This window comes from Chanodichthys erythropterus, chromosome 9, assembly GCF_024489055.1.
Source record: "Chanodichthys erythropterus isolate Z2021 chromosome 9, ASM2448905v1, whole genome shotgun sequence".
Lineage (NCBI taxonomy): Eukaryota > Metazoa > Chordata > Actinopteri > Cypriniformes > Xenocyprididae > Chanodichthys > Chanodichthys erythropterus.
This window is the reverse complement of record NC_090229.1, coordinates 15,468,459-15,486,532: the sequence shown is the minus strand read 5'-3', so window position 1 is coordinate 15,486,532 and position 18,074 is coordinate 15,468,459. Positions and strand designations below refer to the sequence as shown.

Here is an 18,074-nt window from a genome sequence, read left to right as displayed (position 1 = left end):
GACAGTCGGTTTTGGTGGTCATGAGATCTCAGTGATGGTAGGTTTTGATCCCGTTACGAGATTTCACCATAAAATAACGAAAATGGAACGTCCCCCTAAAGTCATATAAGGAACCTTGAACTCCAGCACTTTCATTACCAAAAGAGGAAGTTTTAGGAACATCACCAATGTTCTGTAAAGGTTCAGAATTTTCATCACATTTAGAGAACTTTTAGGGAATGTTGCGCCAGGTCCCGAGAACAACGCCTTCTATGTGGGTGTTTTATAGAAAATAATTGAAGTCACCGTTATGGAGTTGAGCGTTTGCTTTAGATGGGCTCTTGGTTTTTCAAGATTAACATTTAACATTAAATGTTTCTCTTCCTGCTTTTACTATGTTGTCACTGTGTTGTCAGTTGATGGTGTTGTTGCTGGATGTAATGTAAGGAGATACTACTGACTTATATATCATTTTTTTATCAAAAAAAGTGACTTGTAATCTTTAATTACAATTAACTTGAAATGGTGTACAATAATTCTTTAAACATAGGCTACTTCAGGCAAGATCATCTTTGCACTTTGTTGCATTCCAAAATGAAAGCAAGTTCAGAAGGCTCAATAAAGCTTGAATACACTACACAAAATCTGAACAGATTTTAAAATTTCACAACCTTTCACGTCATTCTGAACATATGCAGAAACGTGCATTCTGGCTTGGAAGCAAATGGCAGATGAAAACAGTGCTCTAAAATCGGCTCAATATTTTTTTGATATCCTCTGCCCAAATGGAATCAGTCTGAAGATAAAAAAAAAAAAAATCTTTGGATATTTTCATCAAAAGACAAAAACTATGATGGAAACAACAACAATAGGCTAATAAAAACAACACAGGGCGACGCTGGTGGCCCCCTGAATTGTGCTGATAGTGACGGCACTTGGGAGGTCCATGGTATTGTGAGCTTTGGTTCAGGCCTGAGCTGCAACTATTCCAAGAAGCCCACCGGTTTCACTCATTTGAGTGGCTACATTGACTGGATCAGCAAGGTAAGTGTTTTATATTAACAAACATGCTAATGTCATTTTGGATTGTGTTTGTCATTATGGAAAATACAGCAATACTATTGAAAATCTTTTCCCTTTCTAATCTCTTACAGAACATAGCCTGCTATTAAAGATCAAACAGAAAATGTGTAAATGTATTTGCACTATACATTAATTTATTTTTCATTATTTACAACATTATAAATACACGATTGAAATGCACTTATGACACATAGGAGACCTAAGTTGTTAGTGGTGCTAGTCAAAATTATGAGATCTCGTAGCTCAGTAAGTCAATTTCATGGTTTCAATTTTAAGTTGCAATTGACCATCATTTGTTAGTGTTTTGCAAATGCTCTTCTGGCATTTCCAGTCTCTCACTTTAAAATTAAATACATCAGATTCAGAGTACAAATATCCACTGCTGGTATTTGTATTTGTAACCAAGTGGTTGTAAGAAATTACCAAAGGCATTTTATTGGAACTGACCATATTTATTGAATTTAGAAATTCATCAATTTGCAAAAGAATAAAACAGTCCAAAACAGAAACAGGACATGTGGCATAGTCTCAGTGTAAGCTGTTATTAAACATGATATTTCATGTGTATGTATAGCCTACATACAATAACATCTTGATTTATTATTGAAAACAATGACCGAGATTCATATATTCAATAATATATATTACCAAAAAGTGCCCATGTGCAGGTTTGTTGTCATGCAGAGGGGACACACATTAAAATTAATTATCTAGTTTTAGTGGTACATGTGAAAACAAATTCTTCTTGCATCATTAACAGTCACAGCAAACAATACAGAAACACTATTTTTGCCACAAACATTGCTTTAATTGATTTAGGACATTTTGAGCACCCTCTACATTTATCTTAGATACCATGACAATATTCTGGATTGGGAGAGGAATTTTTGAAGACTCAGTAAAAAATGATAAATTAGATCTTCATCTTGATCCGCTGAAACTCACTCACTGTGCAGCCACAGTAATGTACCTCGGCTCCATGTTACCAAAGTAGGACTTCTCCCACTCACTCATGAGGTCAAAATGGAGAGGCCGATCACAGAAGGTGCATGAGGCCATAGCCGGTCCATTCAGCGGTAGTCCAACCTCCTGCCAGACATCCAACAGTTTCTCTATCCAACATAAAATATTATTAAAAATACAGATACAAATCATTATCAGTGTAAAATGTAACCAGATCTCATTTTCTCAACTCTGGGGATATTCATATGGCAGTGGCAGATGTCATGAAACAAATTAAATTAAATTCAGAATGTTGCAAAAACCTGTTTGAAAACTAAACTGCTATTCTGTGTAGTGACACTAGCATTACAGAAATTAAGCTCTTCACCTTTAAACTGTAAAGTAATAGAGTTTGCCCAATTGCATGACCACTCACCTACAAAGTAGTTCATCATAATGGGGTTGTGGAAAGGAGAAGGAGCCAACCGCAGTAGCTCCTCCCCGCGAGGCACTGTTGGGTAATTTATGGCCTGCACATAGATGTTGTGTTTCTCCAACAGAACATCACACACCTTGGAGTTTTTCGCTGCATCTCCAACCTGAAATGTAAGATTTAAAGTTCAAACCATTATACTTTACACATTGCAACATTACTGTAAAATAAACTGTAGTTTCATTTTTTTCTTATAATTCACATTGTATTAAAGGAGCACTCCACTTTTTTTAAAAAAATAGGCTCATTTTCCAACTCCCTAGAGTTAAACAGTTGAGTTTTACCATTTTCGAATACATTCAGCCTATCTCCGGGTCTGGCGGTACCACTTTTAGCATAGCTTAGCATAGTTCATTGAATCTGATAAGACCGTTATCATCTCACTCAAAAATGACCAAAGAGTTTCAATATTTTTCCTGTTTAAAACTTGACCTTTCTGTAGTTACACTGTGTACTAAGACCGACAGAAAATGAAAAGTTGCGATTTTCTAGGCCGATATGGCTAGGAACTATATTCTCATTCCTCATTCTCAACTTTTCATTTTCCATCAGTCTTAGTACACGATGCAGAAGAATCAAGTTTTAAATAGGAGAAATATCAAAAGTCTTTGGTCATTTTTGAGTGAGATGCTAACGGTCTAATCAGATTCAATGAACTATGCTAAGCTATGCTAAAAGTGGTACTGTCAGACCCAGAGATCAGCTGAATGGATTCGAAAATGGTAAAACTCAACTGTTTAAACTCATTTTCCAACTCTTCTAGAGTTATTTTCAAAAAAAGTGGAGTATTCCTTTAAAAAAAAAAACCACTACATAGAATTTGTATGTTTCCCCAGTGTGTTCAAGACGGTTACAGTCTTGCATATTAAATGTACATTACACACTTATCATTGCAATTACAGAACAATCCAATAACTCGCCCATTACTGTCCATAATTATTAACACTACAGTTGTAAACACTGACCCGTATAGGAATTATGTGGCTGGGGCAGTTGACCACAGGCAGCCCAGCGTCCAGCAGCAGCTGTCTCATGTGTTTGACGTTTCTCTGATGGGCTCTGCGCAAGGCCTGGCCTTCTGCACTCTTCAGCACTCGCACCGATTCCAGAGCCCCCGCCAGCACCATGGGAGGCAAGGAGGTAGTGAATATAAACCCAGCAGCGTAGGAGCGCACAGTGTCCACCAGGGCGGCGGTGCTGGCTATATAACCACCCACACAGCCAAATGCCTTGCCTACAGATATTTCAAACAATGTAACCATCTTAATTAAAATGATTAGGGCAAGAACACCGATGAAATGACACTGACTACTGGATAAAATCATGCACTTGACATATCTCTCTTACCCAGAGTTCCAGAGACAATATCGATCTTGTGCATGACGTTGTCTCTCTCTCCTACACCTGCTCCATGAGCCCCATACAGTCCTACAGCATGGACTTCATCCACAAAAGTCAGAGCTCCATATTTGTGTGCTACATCGCACAGTTCTTCTAGAGGGCAAATTGCACCTGAGAAACATTGAAATTGAGATTGTCATTCATTTACTGTAGCTGTATTTAGCTGATTCAGTATTATTGACTGATGCAACATCATGCAAAAGCAATAGTTTTCAGTTACAGAAGCAGAGTAGAAATGCACTATTATCAGCTGGCCATGATTCATTTATTCCACAAGCCAAAGCATCTGATACAAGGGTGGTTGAGAAGATAAAGTGATTAGTATTTGGCTCGTCACGGGATCTCAAAATGGCCGCCCCAATGAGGTGACCCACTCTACGTAAGGCATATCAGTCCATGTTTTCCCTGGGAATCAAACCTACGACATTGGCAATGTTTTTTTGTCAAATCTTGCTATTTTGAATTGGAAGTAGCCTATAATTTTCATGACAGATGCAGAATTCATAATTGAATGTGATTTTAATATCTATTTTGATACTAGAAAACAAACTCTTTTGAATCAATTATGTGATATCTTCTACTCACCATCCATTGAATGCACAGTCTCAAAGGCCACGATTTTGGGCGTGAGTGGATCCGAGCGGCTAAGTAGTTCCTCCAGGTGACTGGCATCATTGTGTCGGAAGATGAAGCGTTTAGCCCCACTGTTCCTGATGCCCTGGATCATGGAGGCATGATTGCCCATGTCTGAGTATATCTCACAGCCTTTGCAGAGAAAAGACATTTTTAGAGGAATTTCAGATGATACACTACCATTCAAAAGTTGGGGGTGAGTAAAAAAAAATTGTTTTGTTTTGAAATATAGTCAATATAAAACCTAAATTCATTCATTCATTAACCAAAGGCATTCTGTTTAGTTTGATACCTGGGAGCATTTTAGCCAACGTAAAGAGGGTGGAATCATTGGCTACAAAGCAGGAAGAAAAGACCAGCGCTCCATCTTTCTGGTGTAGACGGGCCAGCTCACTCTCCAAGGCCACATGATAGTTACTCGTCCCAGAGATATTTCGGGTTCCACCTGCTCCAGCACCATGCTTCTCTAAAGCCTCTCTAAGAAACAATGAAAGTTGTGATTGCTCAGTTAGATTTAGCAGCTATATGTGTATCCAAAAGCAAAGGAAAGGACTTCACAGTTTTATAAAATTTGCATACAGTCTTATTTAGCAAAACTACAATCCCACAGTAGAGTATAAGTTAATGTACTTTGCTGCACCCTCATTTGTTCTTCTCTACGTATAATAACAGATGATGGCAAACATTTGTTTCATTGTCTGTTTTATGTACTGACCTTATGGCCTTGACAACTCGGGGATGTCGACTCATGCCCAGGTAATCATTACTGCACCATACAGACACCTGGGAGCCCAAGCGTCCAGGGATGGAGTAGTCCTCAGCAAAAGGGAAAACCTCTGCAAAACGGTTCACCGTCTTAAAGATGCGGTAGGTATGGTCAGTCTTCTTTTCCACAATCTTCTGAGTGAAGAAGTCATCGTAGTTGAAACTGGCTCTGGCTAAATTACAGATAATCACCACAGTCAATAAGTGAGGAGGGAAAGGCAGGAATGAAAGAAGATTGATACTACAAAGTGCAGCAGAATATACAGTATTAAATACTAAATAAAACCGTCTTGGATCAATTCGATAACTTACCCTTTACTCACCATCGCTTATTCCACATTATGTCACATTGTTATTTCATTACTCCTTTAGTTCAGTTATTTAATTTCAGTAACAGATTTTTTTTATTTATAAATGTACCTTTTGGCAGTCCAATCAAATAATGAGTCAAAAATTAGATGTTGAATATGCATACTGTTCACAGAATAGATATATATAGTATATTATTGTACTGTTAATCATTTAAATTTACCAAAATTGTCCTGAAGAAGGTGTGTAGGACCAGTGGACTGATGACTTTGCAAGCCACTGAAAATCGAGCTCATCAAGCCTGGAGAAAAAAAGGCATCGACTTTAACATTTAATTGCATCCCCAAAACTAAGTGTTTTGTATTTAACGCCACTGTTTATGTCTTATATTTCTTTAAATTACAGGCTATGAACTATGCACCATGCTTCAAAAAAAAAAAACAACAACAATTTTCCAATTAGATATTATTTTCTCGTACATATGCGGCTGTGTGAAGTTTCATCTGTAATGTGATTGTCTAAAGACTAGCTTTTGTTACATCAGCAGTCTGAGTCATCATCTACTTACTATTTACAGCTGAGGAGTCTCTTAAATTGGAGTTAAATGGTGCAAATTGCAGAGAGGAGAATGCTCTCCAAAATGAGTCTTATTATGAAAAATGCAACCAACCCCTGCATGATACACTGCTTAGACAAAAGAGCCTCTTCAGCAGTGAACTAATTATACTGTGGTGGCAAAAAGAGATATACAGGCAATCAGATGCTTCAAGATATATCAGCCAGTCAGCTAGATGATATCTGCTTTTTAAGCAATATAAACACTTACATCTAGCACTGTTTATACACATATCCACAGGCCATGAATCTATCACACACAGTTCTTTTTTTACCTGAGGTGTCTTGATTCTCAAGACTCGGCTGGACATCCTCCTGCACTTGTGGACTTGCTTTAACCAGTCCAATCTTAGAGGAAACAAAAGGACAGCTTTGGGACATGGAGATTGCCACCTGAGTCGCTGTAGTAGCCAGCTGTCGCTTTGGCTCCTTGTGAGGGAGCAGACCTGAACACATAAGTAGATGAATATAAGCAAATGATTTAGAATAAGCCTACACTCTAAAAACTAATTCAGAGGACCTTTAGTCATTACTTAAATATATGTATTGTTGTGAAATAAAAAATCAAGTTCTGAAATGCTGTTAGACTTTTTACTTGTAATTGTTATTTTATTGAGCTTGGATGACACACAAATTATGCCTATTGATGCGATATATTATCATGACTTGTCATAGTTTAACATTTTCAGTTAATCAAAAATGTATTTAATTTTAAGTTCTGTTCATGTAAAATACAATCTGATGACGTGTAAACGTGTTTCATTGTTTGAGTTGTATGAACACTTTTAATTTAGACGTGAAACTGGGCTGGGATTTATATTTCCCATCATGCTTTGCCCATGGCACTTGAATGGGAGAGTAAATGCTAAAATTAAGTGTTATATAATGTTTTTTGCACAAGATTAATGGTAAGGGAGATTTAGCCTAGTAATTAGTGTTTTGTTATGCTAATTTAGAAGAGTTTCTGTTAATGTGGGTTTTTGGAGGGTTACCATCATGGTGACAAGCGGTGCTTGGTAAGTTCATGTTACTTAGAAATGTATTTTATTGTGTCCAAATGTTTCTTAAAACATTATGTTGGATGATCTTAAAGAGTAGCATTCATGTTACTTAGAAATGTTTTTATTGTGGCTAAAAAAACTTCTTAATTTTACTTAAAACATTATGTTGGATCAACTCAAAATATTGCTTTGAGTAAATGTAATTCTCCCAATTGGCTTAAGTTAAAAATTCTAGTGGAAAACATTAACATATTTTGATTTGTTGAACCAATGTTTTATTTTTTAGAGTGTACTTGGCCAGTGTTAATGAGATTCGTATGAAAAATTTGAATATTATAGTCATTATTGTGTCTGGTATAGTAAACCTTACAATGATACACTATAGAAAATATAGAAAACAACAGCATTACCATTTCCCTCAAAGGATTGAGTGGCTTTTACAGATATCTGGCGGACAATGATTGGACATCTGTCAGCCAAGCCGAGGTATGCTGCCACGTTCCTTAGAGAAGGGCCTGGAGTGGACTTCAGGAATGGGCAGTGATGCAGAAAAGCAGACATGATTTTAACAGCTGTAAACAATGGAAATGTTGGTCAGTGGGGTGAGTATTTTCAAAATTACTTTTTTCATAATGTAACAACATTAACAGATTCAAAGGAAAGAGACCCAGATAATAATAATAATAATAATAATAATAATAATAATAATGATTAGGCTACATAATAATAATAAAGTGCCTTATAAACCCTCAAATGACCCTATTCCAAATTTCGAGCAGTGGAGGTGTGGGCGTGCCGGGCACCTGGGCGGGGCCGATAGCGCTCCTTATCTGGAACGCGCAGACTCGGGCTTTCCACATCACCCCGTTCTAAGAGTTTAAAACTGACGTCATATATATTGATAAAGGCTAGATTATACTTACCGAGAATTTTCAACCCTATAAAACGAAGTAGGTTATTATTACAATGGCCAAAAACAACAACAACAAAAATAAAGTAAAAGAAAAAAAAAAAAAAAAAAAAACTTGCGAAAGCGTAAACAAACTATTTTCACTCATATTACTTTACATTAATTATAATAATAATAATAATGATAAAAATAATGGCATTGTTGTTAATATAATAATCGGTAAAGTAATAGGTTAATAATCATAATAGGCTTATAATAATAATTTACTAGTATATTATATGATACAATTATATTACAAAACCACACACACTTTTTCCTTTTACCTATTTATCTTTCATAGGTAGGCTATAGTTGTGGTAGAAACAATTAAAATGTAGTTTCTCTGTTGACTATTCCTGTGGTCTGAGGTTTCACTCAACATCACTTGACAGCATCAAATAATCAAAAAAGAAACACTTGCTATATTACTATAAAACATTATCCTACCTGTTGACCTGCACTGAGGACGAACTTCTGAACGCACCGACGCTCAAACGAACAGCGAAGGAATTGAGCCCATCAGCCACTCTGCTCACACCCTAATACTGCGAACTGTGCGTGACAGACGGACGTTATCTCACACACGTCGAATCCACGGACAGAACTGCACTAATTACCGAGTTACCGATTACTTTTACTTTGTTTCATTTAGAAGACCTCATTAATTTTGTTGTGAAAAGAATAAAAAATGTAATTGTGAACAATGTTTCTATTGATTTATGTAACGAATTATTCTAGTAAACTCGTAGTATTGTGTCTAATTGTTTTCTTTTTCAGTCCTTTACGGTTTAAAAATCTTGAGACACAAGACAAGAGGTGAAATGGCCAAATGCTTTATTTTGTGCAAACTTGGTGAGGCTCTTCATACCAGCATAAACAATATTAGCAACAAAATGAGAATTATGACATCAAATAGTTTAATTACACGCTGACTGTTAATAAGGCCAAAATACAAGTATGTTCCAGCATTCTTTTTGTGGCCATAAAAATGCACGTGACTTGTCACACAATAATTAAATAGAGAAATACATAGGTATACATCCAGTATGTCTATTAAAACCATTAGGATGTTCTCAAAACTGTGTTTTTTAATGACAGATAAGATAAATAAGAATTTGTTATTTTCCTGAGCAAAAGTTATGTTCTTTTTGAGTCATTTTTAGGCACTTTGACTTTAAAATTAAAGCTGAACTTTAACCACGGCTCTATACATTATACCAGTTATACACCTCAGATTCATCTATAGTAGCATTTCCCATTCATCATAAAGTGGTTAAGACAGATCATGATATTCCCCAAATCATCTCATCAAGCCAGGCACATGATGCTCATCCCTATAAATACAGCATGTGCAATCTCATCAGCGCACATTAAAATAAACAATTTGACTATATTAGCCTACAATTATTCATTATCTAAAAACACATCAGCCTCACTTACAGTAATGCTACATTTATCCATACATCCAACAATATTTTTTAAAGATAAGCTATCAAACATCTTAAGCAAAAGATGCTCTTTAAAAAGAAAAAGAAAAGAAAAGAAAAACTTATATTTTAAATATATAAAATTTGTGCATAATAAGAACTTTACATAATCAGCCCTCAAAGAATGACTATTGAGTCAAGTAGTGCTTTTTTGGGTGTGTAGATCCAATCCGTTTTAACAGTTGAACGTAACTTTTCCACATTGAGAAGTACACCGGCATCACAGGATTACATTATTGCTTCTATAAAGTCAATGCAATGTTAGATGGAGGAATTAGGTCTTGTAGACCTGATGATTTCCTCCAGCAGCGCTAGGAGGCAAAGGCATCCCAGGGTTTGAGCCAGACTGAACGTCCACAAAACCCATCCTCTGCCTTCTCTTCCTCTGCTCTGTCATCTAAATGAACAGATACACAACCATTATTTTATACACTTGAATATAGAATCTGAGAAATTAATTAATTCCAGTGTACCAACATTATTAATGCTGGGCAAACACACAGTTCATTATATACATTGAGAAATATACCTGTTCTTTTAGCTCTATTAACTGGCTTGTGAGTTGCGTGACCACTTTCATGGTGGAAGAGAGCCGATCCTGCAGGTTCCTCATCTCATTCTGTTCTCCATCTCCCTCCGTTACAACCAGAGACATGGCCTGCATGCGTGGGAACCAATCCAGGTTCTTATTCTAACAGGAGGCGACAACAAGACTGAATCAAAACCATTGCAAGGGGAAGCAAGAATTAATCAAATCAATTAAAGCTACATTAAAAACTAACAAAAAGGACAAAAGCACATAAAATAACCAAAACTAAAAGCCAAAGTATTAATAAATGGTTACAAATACTACTAAAATGACGCTGATAATAGCTGGTAGTGTCCAATCAGCTGGAACTTTTCATTTTTAAAATGTACCTTAATCATATGGGCCACGTAGCTCTCCGGGCCAGTGTAATCCGTTTTGTTTTTCTCCCGTATCAGCACTATGAAGTAGAGGTAGTTCCAGATGTTGTGCTCCAATTTGATGTGTTCCTCGAATGACACTGTCTTGTTATCAAACTTGTCCCTCTCAAGACCTGTTGAAATACAAATATAGAGCAATTCCTTTATGTAATGTCCTCTGATTTCAAATTATTTATATTTAGGTGACTTTTATAAAGCCTGTCAAGAAATACTAGGGTCATATTTAAAAAAAATTAATTAAGAAACTGTTTTGTATAAAGAAAATAAGAATAAGCATACATTAATTTGAGTTTTTTTAGTGAATCATGACATTGATTTCAGGACAATTTAGCATATTTTACCCCCACATTCTCTTCATTATAATGTATAATGCTTTTGCAAATTCATATCATTACAAAAAGTACAGTAATTATGCAAAAATATAGTGAAACAATGTGCATAATTTTCATAAAAATAATGTCACAATGCAAAAAAAAAAAAAAATCTTTTGGGTTTTGGTTCAGTAAGATCTTTTATTTATTTATTTTAATAACTTTTATTCAGCAAGGATGCATTAATTCAGTTTCCACAAAAATATTAAGAAACACGACTGTTTTCAACATAGGAACCAAATCAGATAGTGTCATGTGACTGTAGACTGAAGTAATGGCTGATTCTTTTTTCTCTCTCAGACAAGCAGTCACATTATCAGGTTGTAGCAATAACATAACTTATCCGCTGATTTCTTACCACAAATGAAACAGGTGGTCTTCAGTATCTCCTCTTTCTTCTGTTTTTCACTACGCAGGTCAGCGAAGGTGTCAATAATTACACCAAATATCAAGTTGAGAACAATGATGATGACAATGAAGTAGAAGAGAAGGTCATACACCACACGAGCAGGGAACAAAGGCTCCTGTGAGATGAACAACATTGTTCGGTTGTTTGGTTAGATTGTTTGTTTAGATTTTGTATTGAAATGTGCACGTCTTTATATAATCGTGGGTCTCCATACATTCTTAGAGGGTTTGCGCAGGACATCTCCCACACCTCCTCCATTCCTCAGCCCATGATTCAGCACCGTAACGATACACATGAGAAGAGTGTCACATGCTCTCTCTGTGTTGTCTTCATCTTCTGCACAGCCATTAAAAAAAAATTAACAGCTAAGTTCGATGATATTAAGTATGGTTTGTTTGTAATGTTCTACTCACCCTCTGATGGTGCAACCATCCCAGTTTCCTCTGTGCAGTTCAATCCATCTGCACTGCAGCTGCTTATAGAGTTATCCGAATCTGCTGAGAGGACAAATTACACCAAGTCCGTCAAAGTGGCATCAGTGAATAATAAATGGCATATTTTAGTTAAATTCATCATAAACGCTGGATTTGATCCTTCTCTGCAACAACTGTTGGGCGAAAAACTATTCAGATGGAGGTGTATGCAATTTACCTGTATCTGGGCTAGCAAGCCGGTCCACTTCCATGATGAAGTCATTCCTGAGGAAGAGAAAGCCCACGATGGAGAACAGGTAGACCAGGATGATGGCCAAAACAGCAGTGAGGAGAATAGAGCGGCCGTTACGTGTCACACTCTTGATGACATTAAAGAGAGTCTCCTCACGGTAGATCAGATCAAACAACTGAAGGAGGTAAAAGAAGAAGATGAAGTAGATGATTAGTAGATAGTATGTCTTTCAGTCGTAAATTATCACATCACAGTTTCACAATTTGCTTGAAACCATGTATTATGTTTCAACTGGCATGTACAGTATCTCAGTTTTATTTATTCACCAAGTAATTGCATTTGGTGTTTGGAAAGAGTTTTATGGCAATCAGCAATGCAAAAAGCAAACAAATAAAGAAGCTACAGTTTATAATACCTTTCAAAAGCTTAGAGTTGGTAAGATTTTTAAATGATTTAGAAAGAAATTCAAGCGAAATGCTTAGCAAGGCTGCATTTATCTGGTCACAAAAACAAAAACAAAAAAAACAGTAATATTGTGAAATATTATTACCATTTAAATTATTTTTTTAAATAATGTTTTTCATTTAAATATATTTTAAAAATGTCGATAATTCCTCTGATGGCAAAGCTGAAATTTCAGCAGCCATTCAGAATCCGGTCTTCAGTGTCACATGATTCTTTCGAAGTCATTTTAATATGCTGATTTGGTGCCTAAGAATATTTTCTTATTATTATCACAGTTGAAAGTAAATATGCTGCTTTATATTTTGTGGAAACCATGATTAATTTCTTTAAAAAAAAAAAAAAAAAAAGATTTTGAACGGTGGTGTATGAGTGATAAAATAGGTTTTGAGGCACCCACCAATATGCTGTAGAAGAGCTCGTGGACGAACAGCCCCAGTGTGCTAGTTAACACATAGGCCAAGTGGTACAGGAACTCTACATCCATCACCATGGCTTTGTAGCCCATGATGAAGGTGCCATTGTTACCCACAAAGCTCACCACAAACACTATCTTATTGATGAGCTGGTTAAAAAGGGAAAGAGGCGAATTAAATTAATTAAAACAATTAATTTTTATTTAAGCAAACATACAGTATTATGGTTACCTAACACTTACATTTAGAGCACCCAGCAGGATAAGACTTGGCCCAATGCCGAAGTGATAAATGCAGCGCAGGGTGATGGCGACGGTGAGGGAATGGAACACATAACGCTTGAACAACAGGCCCAAAACAGCCAATCCAGCGAAACACCAGAACAGCATGATCAGCAACGAAGAGTCTATGCTGCCTGGAGACACAAGAGACTGTTAAAACTACATGGAAAAGCTGTTGGTCCAATAATTGAGTGCTTTGAAACTAATGCAAAAATGTAGCATTTATTAATATAATACAATCAATAGTCCGTAGCTACCAACAGGTAATGCACACGTATACATACCAGAGCGACCAGAGTCATGTGGGTAGAACAAAGCAATAATAAGATTGATGAACACAGCCAGATTGAACGATATGGTGCCCCAGAGAGACATTCGGCGAGAGAACCAGTACAGCACTGGCATGCCTAAAACACACAAACATCAGACCTGGTGTAAAGCTCCTTGCTCAAGCACATACTTGTAGAAATTTGTACTGCCATCATTTTTGGGTGTCAGCTCTTTAGACACTAAGCCACATCACACCAGGCCAAATACTCACTGCGAAGTTTTTTCTGCCATTCCATCTCGTTGTGCAGGAAGGAGGTCTGCTCGAAGAAGTGTGTGACCTTGCTGCCTTGCTCGTCCTGCTCTGTGGTGGTAAACACACGGAACTTTGATTCCTCCGTCAGGAACTCGCAGATGGGGTGAACAGGAAACACAATCTGCTCCATGCTGCGGTCCTCCCGCACGATCTGCATGATGATGAAAATGAAAATTATTTCACAACCACTGCCTGCATCATATAAATCTCCTGTTTGAGAGCATTCTGACTTCCCAATGTGTTATAACAGCGATGGTCAAAAACGTGGACAAACTCTTTGTAAACTTTGTTTGATGCGAGAGCCGTATGCTCCTACATGACCAGTCACTTATGCCGGCATCACCCGGGTGTTGACTGAGGTGAGACTGAAACAGCACACATTGTCTTCTGTGTTTAAACAGACACTCAGTACTAATTCGGACAGACACAAAACAATAATGAAAGTGCTGGGCAGGGGGGGTTTGTCAATAAGAACTGCCCAATGGCCCGGGGCTAGCTTAAAAGAAACTCTGGAGAGTTGACAGAAATGTCACAGTCCCAATTGGGCCAGTGTTGCATTGCATCATTGCAAAAGTTGATTATTTGTGCATTTTTAAGCCTTGCCAATTTAAGCATTCAAGTGCAAAAAGACACGAAAGAGAACTCGCACAGGCTGTGTGAGAAGATTTGTATGCACACAAATCCGAAGAGCACACAAGGAAAGCCGCGTCTCAAGCCTTGTTTATACTTTTGCCTAGCTGGAAGGGGAGAACAAGTTTAAAAAAAAAATGCAGTGCACACTGTCACGCGAAATTGGGTCTCGTTCACTCAATGCAACTGACGTAAACATTCAAGAAAGACAACGAATGTGTACAGTATTTATAAATGTACAATACTATACAGTATTGGGATCCATGCATTATGTTTTAGTGATTACAGCCTAATATTCCTGCTGCTGTCTGTTTTTAATGTTAATCAAACAACAAAAGACTAAGAAATCACTCACAGCTCTTGACTGAATAACTTTTGAAATTTTAATAAGGATTAATCTGTATTTAATTTATACAGCGAAGACTATGCAGTGTTATTTCAAATGTAATTTATTCAATTTCTCCACCCAAATAACCAAAGAAAACCTTTATTTATTCTTGATACAACCGAACCGTGAGAAATTTAAATGTTACACCCTTAATATATAATACACATATCTTTTTTTCCAATTACCTCAATCTGAGCAGTTTGATGGTCATAGTGCTCTAATGGATCCTCCTGTTGCTCCTCCTGCTGCTGCTTGTTCAAGTTGAGCTGCAATAGAAACAAGCAAAAACTCAAAAACAGAAAATGACAGACTTGAGATGTTTCGCAAATGTATTTTTTTGGAAAATATTAAAAAATTGCTTCATAAAAAGTACAGTCCATAAGTTACCATAGATGAGATGCTTTCCTCTTCTTCCTCTTTTGTCTTCTTTGGTGGTTTAAGCAATGTGATGAGTGATTTATTGTGTCGGGCAAGCTGCAAAAAAAGCAACATTGAAACTTTATGGTCTTTACAACTGCCAGCCAAAGTAATATTAAATAATTCATAAAGAAACAGTTAAATTTCACAATTCGATTTTGATGTTTTTTCAGACACCTTGAACATTTAATTCATTTTTACAGTTTATTCATTATAGTTTAAAAAAAAATGTTATAAAATATTACAAGATCTCAGAGTTAAACTGTGTCAGAAAAAATTAATCATAATTGTAAGGTAACACTTAAGCAAATCACGGTCAGGTCAAAGTGTCTGAATAATTTTTGGTCCCAAATTTTTATCAATTTTACAGGTAGTCCACTGTATGAAGAATGCTTGGGTATAATATGTCACAGTTTATTTTGCTATCCTCACTTACATAAATGAATTATGGTGTCCTGCACCCACTGGTAAAAAAAATATATCTAGTGTCTGTATAGTTATTGGTTTGACTGATATATATATATATATATATAAAAGCAAACAGTATGTCATTATGATGCAGTGGTCCACCTGTAGTGCCAGGATGTAGATGTTGTGTCCAACTTCCCTTGGTGACACTTCTCCCTCCTCACATTCAGTCTCTTGCTGGTAAGCCTTTTTTATCACCTCCACCTAAAGACATGCAACACAGTACTGTTAAAATATTACTTTTAAACTTCATACACCTAATACACATGACACAGCCAAACTGACCAGTTCGCGGGGTCGAAGGTTAAACAGGATCCTCTCTGCATTCTCACTGTCATGGCGACTTTCCATCAAAGCGAGGAGCAGCTTAGAGGCATTGTCCTGACAATAATCACATATTAGTTATAAAGAGTGATGAAAATGATTTTTATGATTAAAGCAGAGCCTGTGTTGTGCATCATGACTTCATCTTTACCTTGAGCTGCAGCACCAACTCCATACGGTAACGACAGAGAGGACTGATATCATTCAGAATCAAGGCAGTGATGATGTCAATGCCATTGCACTCGTGAGAGACAATGCATGTCTTTAGAGAGAGAGAGAAAAAAAAAAAAAGGTTTTATGAATTCTAAGTATTTTTTCTGAATGGCAGTCAATAGCAACCAGAATCAAGCTTTTTAAAAAGACACAAAAGTATCAGAATTATACCATGCAGCACATGCTGTATATTCCAAGTATTCTTGGCATATACAATGGGGTTTGGTATAAAAAATTTTTTTTTTAAAAAATAAAAAACGAAATGTAATATTTTAACCAAAATCCTGACCTTGGCCACTTGTCTTCTGTGGCATTGTATTGTAAAACATGACATGAAATACAATGCCTAGAAATCTGTGTATTTTCTTCACCGAGTTAAATATCTCCAGAGAGAAACTCAGATTGTCAGATGACAGTCAGAGAAGAAAGTAAATGGATTGTATTTCATGTCACATTTGTCTCACAAGCTTTTTGGGGTGAGTTGGAGCCAATAATAGTCTCACAAACGTGCATGTCTCATAGCCGTGCACAGAGGACCAATGGTCAAGGTCAGGATTTCTCCTTTTGTGTTTCAAAAAAGAATATATACAGCATTAGAACAACAGCAGGGTTAGTAAATGATGACTTAATTTTCACTTTAGGGTGAACTATCCCTTCAAGTACTAATTAAGCAACTTCTCAGCCATGGATTAATAAAAGCATCTATGGCCAAAAATGTTTTTATATAAAATAATACTAGTATTAGCAATTGATAATCTCACCTGGTTCTCTTGGCATGGTCCCTGGCAGTATTCTGTGAGGGTCTCCAGGGTCTGTGTGATCAGCTCCACATTGTTCTCATTGATGTAAAGACCCAGCAGACCCAGCCCACCTGTCGTACTCCCACACATAATGTCCAGAAATTGGAGTGTCTCACACACCAGGTTATAATTTGTTTTGTTGTTCTGACAGCGAAGAAAATTCTAGAGCAAAGAATGAGGATTTTTTTTAAATTGAACAAACAGAACATTTAAATGACATAATAAATCATTTAGTATTATTTTGTAAGTAAAACTTAATACTAAAAAGATACTCCATAGAATGGGGTTAATAATTTATGTAAAGTTGGGTCCAACAGCCTGAAACTACACCAAAGTCCCTTTAAGACAAGTCATTTCACTCGGCGGCCATCTTTGAAACGCCTCTCAGGCATGCAAGTGCAGCTCCTATCTCTTTGAATGGGGAAACATACATTTCTCCAAAGCTGTTCGCCAAGCTTTCAATTAAATTTCATATTTGAAATCACCAATGAAATCTGACAACTGTCTCATAAATTTTGTTTCTAAAAGCTCGAATCATGACAAAAATAAAAACTGTATTTTTCAAGCTGGATCAAGCTAATGCATATGCGCAGTCTTAAGTGTGTGACTTGTGTCTCATTTCGGAGGCACGTGTCTGACTGTTTCTATAGGAACCGGAGCTTCTAACGGCAGCTGCAGTGACGCGATGACTTTACCAATCGGCGATTGGCTCTTATTTAGAAGGCGGGACTTATTCCGACATATTACGCGTTGCACTTTCTCCCATTCCAAACAATACAAGTGACATGTCTTGTGTTATTCTATAGTCTTTGGACTACACTGAAAATTTGGGATTATTTTTCTGTCTAAACCTGAGAATAAACAAAGATCTAGGACTGTGAAAACATTATAGAGCAAAAATCTGAAATATTTTAAATTATTCACTATTTCTAGGCGACTAAAAACAATTTGTGACTGAGCATGTGAACTACTTTATTCTAAAGGTCCAATTTCCAGATTACATTGAAGCACAAGATGCTCTTT

The 18,074-nt window shown here is 36.6% G+C and overlaps 2 protein-coding genes across 3 annotated transcripts in view; both read right to left on the bottom strand.

The window, feature by feature from the left end:
• Positions 1 to 1,279: 1,279 nt before the first annotated feature.
• On the bottom strand, positions 1,280 to 8,753 carry alas2 (aminolevulinate, delta-, synthase 2). The gene is made up of 11 exons (XM_067394728.1): positions 8,618 to 8,753; positions 7,632 to 7,793; positions 6,496 to 6,666; positions 5,829 to 5,906; positions 5,247 to 5,469; positions 4,824 to 5,008; positions 4,484 to 4,663; positions 3,845 to 4,009; positions 3,463 to 3,731; positions 2,441 to 2,603; positions 1,280 to 2,174 (listed from the first exon to the last, which is right to left on the bottom strand). The coding sequence occupies exons 2-11, from the start codon at positions 7,780 to 7,782 to the stop codon at positions 2,008 to 2,010; spliced, it is 1,752 nt and encodes a 583-aa protein (XP_067250829.1). The 5' UTR covers positions 7,783 to 7,793; positions 8,618 to 8,753; the 3' UTR covers positions 1,280 to 2,007.
• Positions 8,754 to 9,017: 264 nt separating this feature from the next.
• itpr3 (inositol 1,4,5-trisphosphate receptor, type 3) overlaps positions 9,018 to 18,074 on the bottom strand; it is a 33,460-nt gene continuing 24,403 nt past the window's right edge. For both annotated transcript variants that reach the window (XM_067394726.1, XM_067394727.1), the window contains 17 exons: positions 17,013 to 17,213; positions 16,190 to 16,300; positions 16,000 to 16,095; positions 15,817 to 15,918; positions 15,217 to 15,303; positions 15,015 to 15,095; positions 13,770 to 13,962; positions 13,513 to 13,635; positions 13,190 to 13,362; positions 12,932 to 13,096; positions 12,055 to 12,244; positions 11,817 to 11,900; positions 11,618 to 11,739; positions 11,353 to 11,518; positions 10,576 to 10,736; positions 10,187 to 10,348; positions 9,018 to 10,054 (listed from right to left, as the gene is read on the bottom strand). In XM_067394726.1, the coding sequence (XP_067250827.1) occupies positions 9,932 to 10,054; positions 10,187 to 10,348; positions 10,576 to 10,736; positions 11,353 to 11,518; positions 11,618 to 11,739; positions 11,817 to 11,900; positions 12,055 to 12,244; positions 12,932 to 13,096; positions 13,190 to 13,362; positions 13,513 to 13,635; positions 13,770 to 13,962; positions 15,015 to 15,095; positions 15,217 to 15,303; positions 15,817 to 15,918; positions 16,000 to 16,095; positions 16,190 to 16,300; positions 17,013 to 17,213 (2,340 nt within the window). In that variant the 3' untranslated portion in view covers positions 9,018 to 9,931. The remainder of the gene's footprint in view (positions 10,055 to 10,186; positions 10,349 to 10,575; positions 10,737 to 11,352; positions 11,519 to 11,617; positions 11,740 to 11,816; positions 11,901 to 12,054; positions 12,245 to 12,931; positions 13,097 to 13,189; positions 13,363 to 13,512; positions 13,636 to 13,769; positions 13,963 to 15,014; positions 15,096 to 15,216; positions 15,304 to 15,816; positions 15,919 to 15,999; positions 16,096 to 16,189; positions 16,301 to 17,012; positions 17,214 to 18,074) is intronic.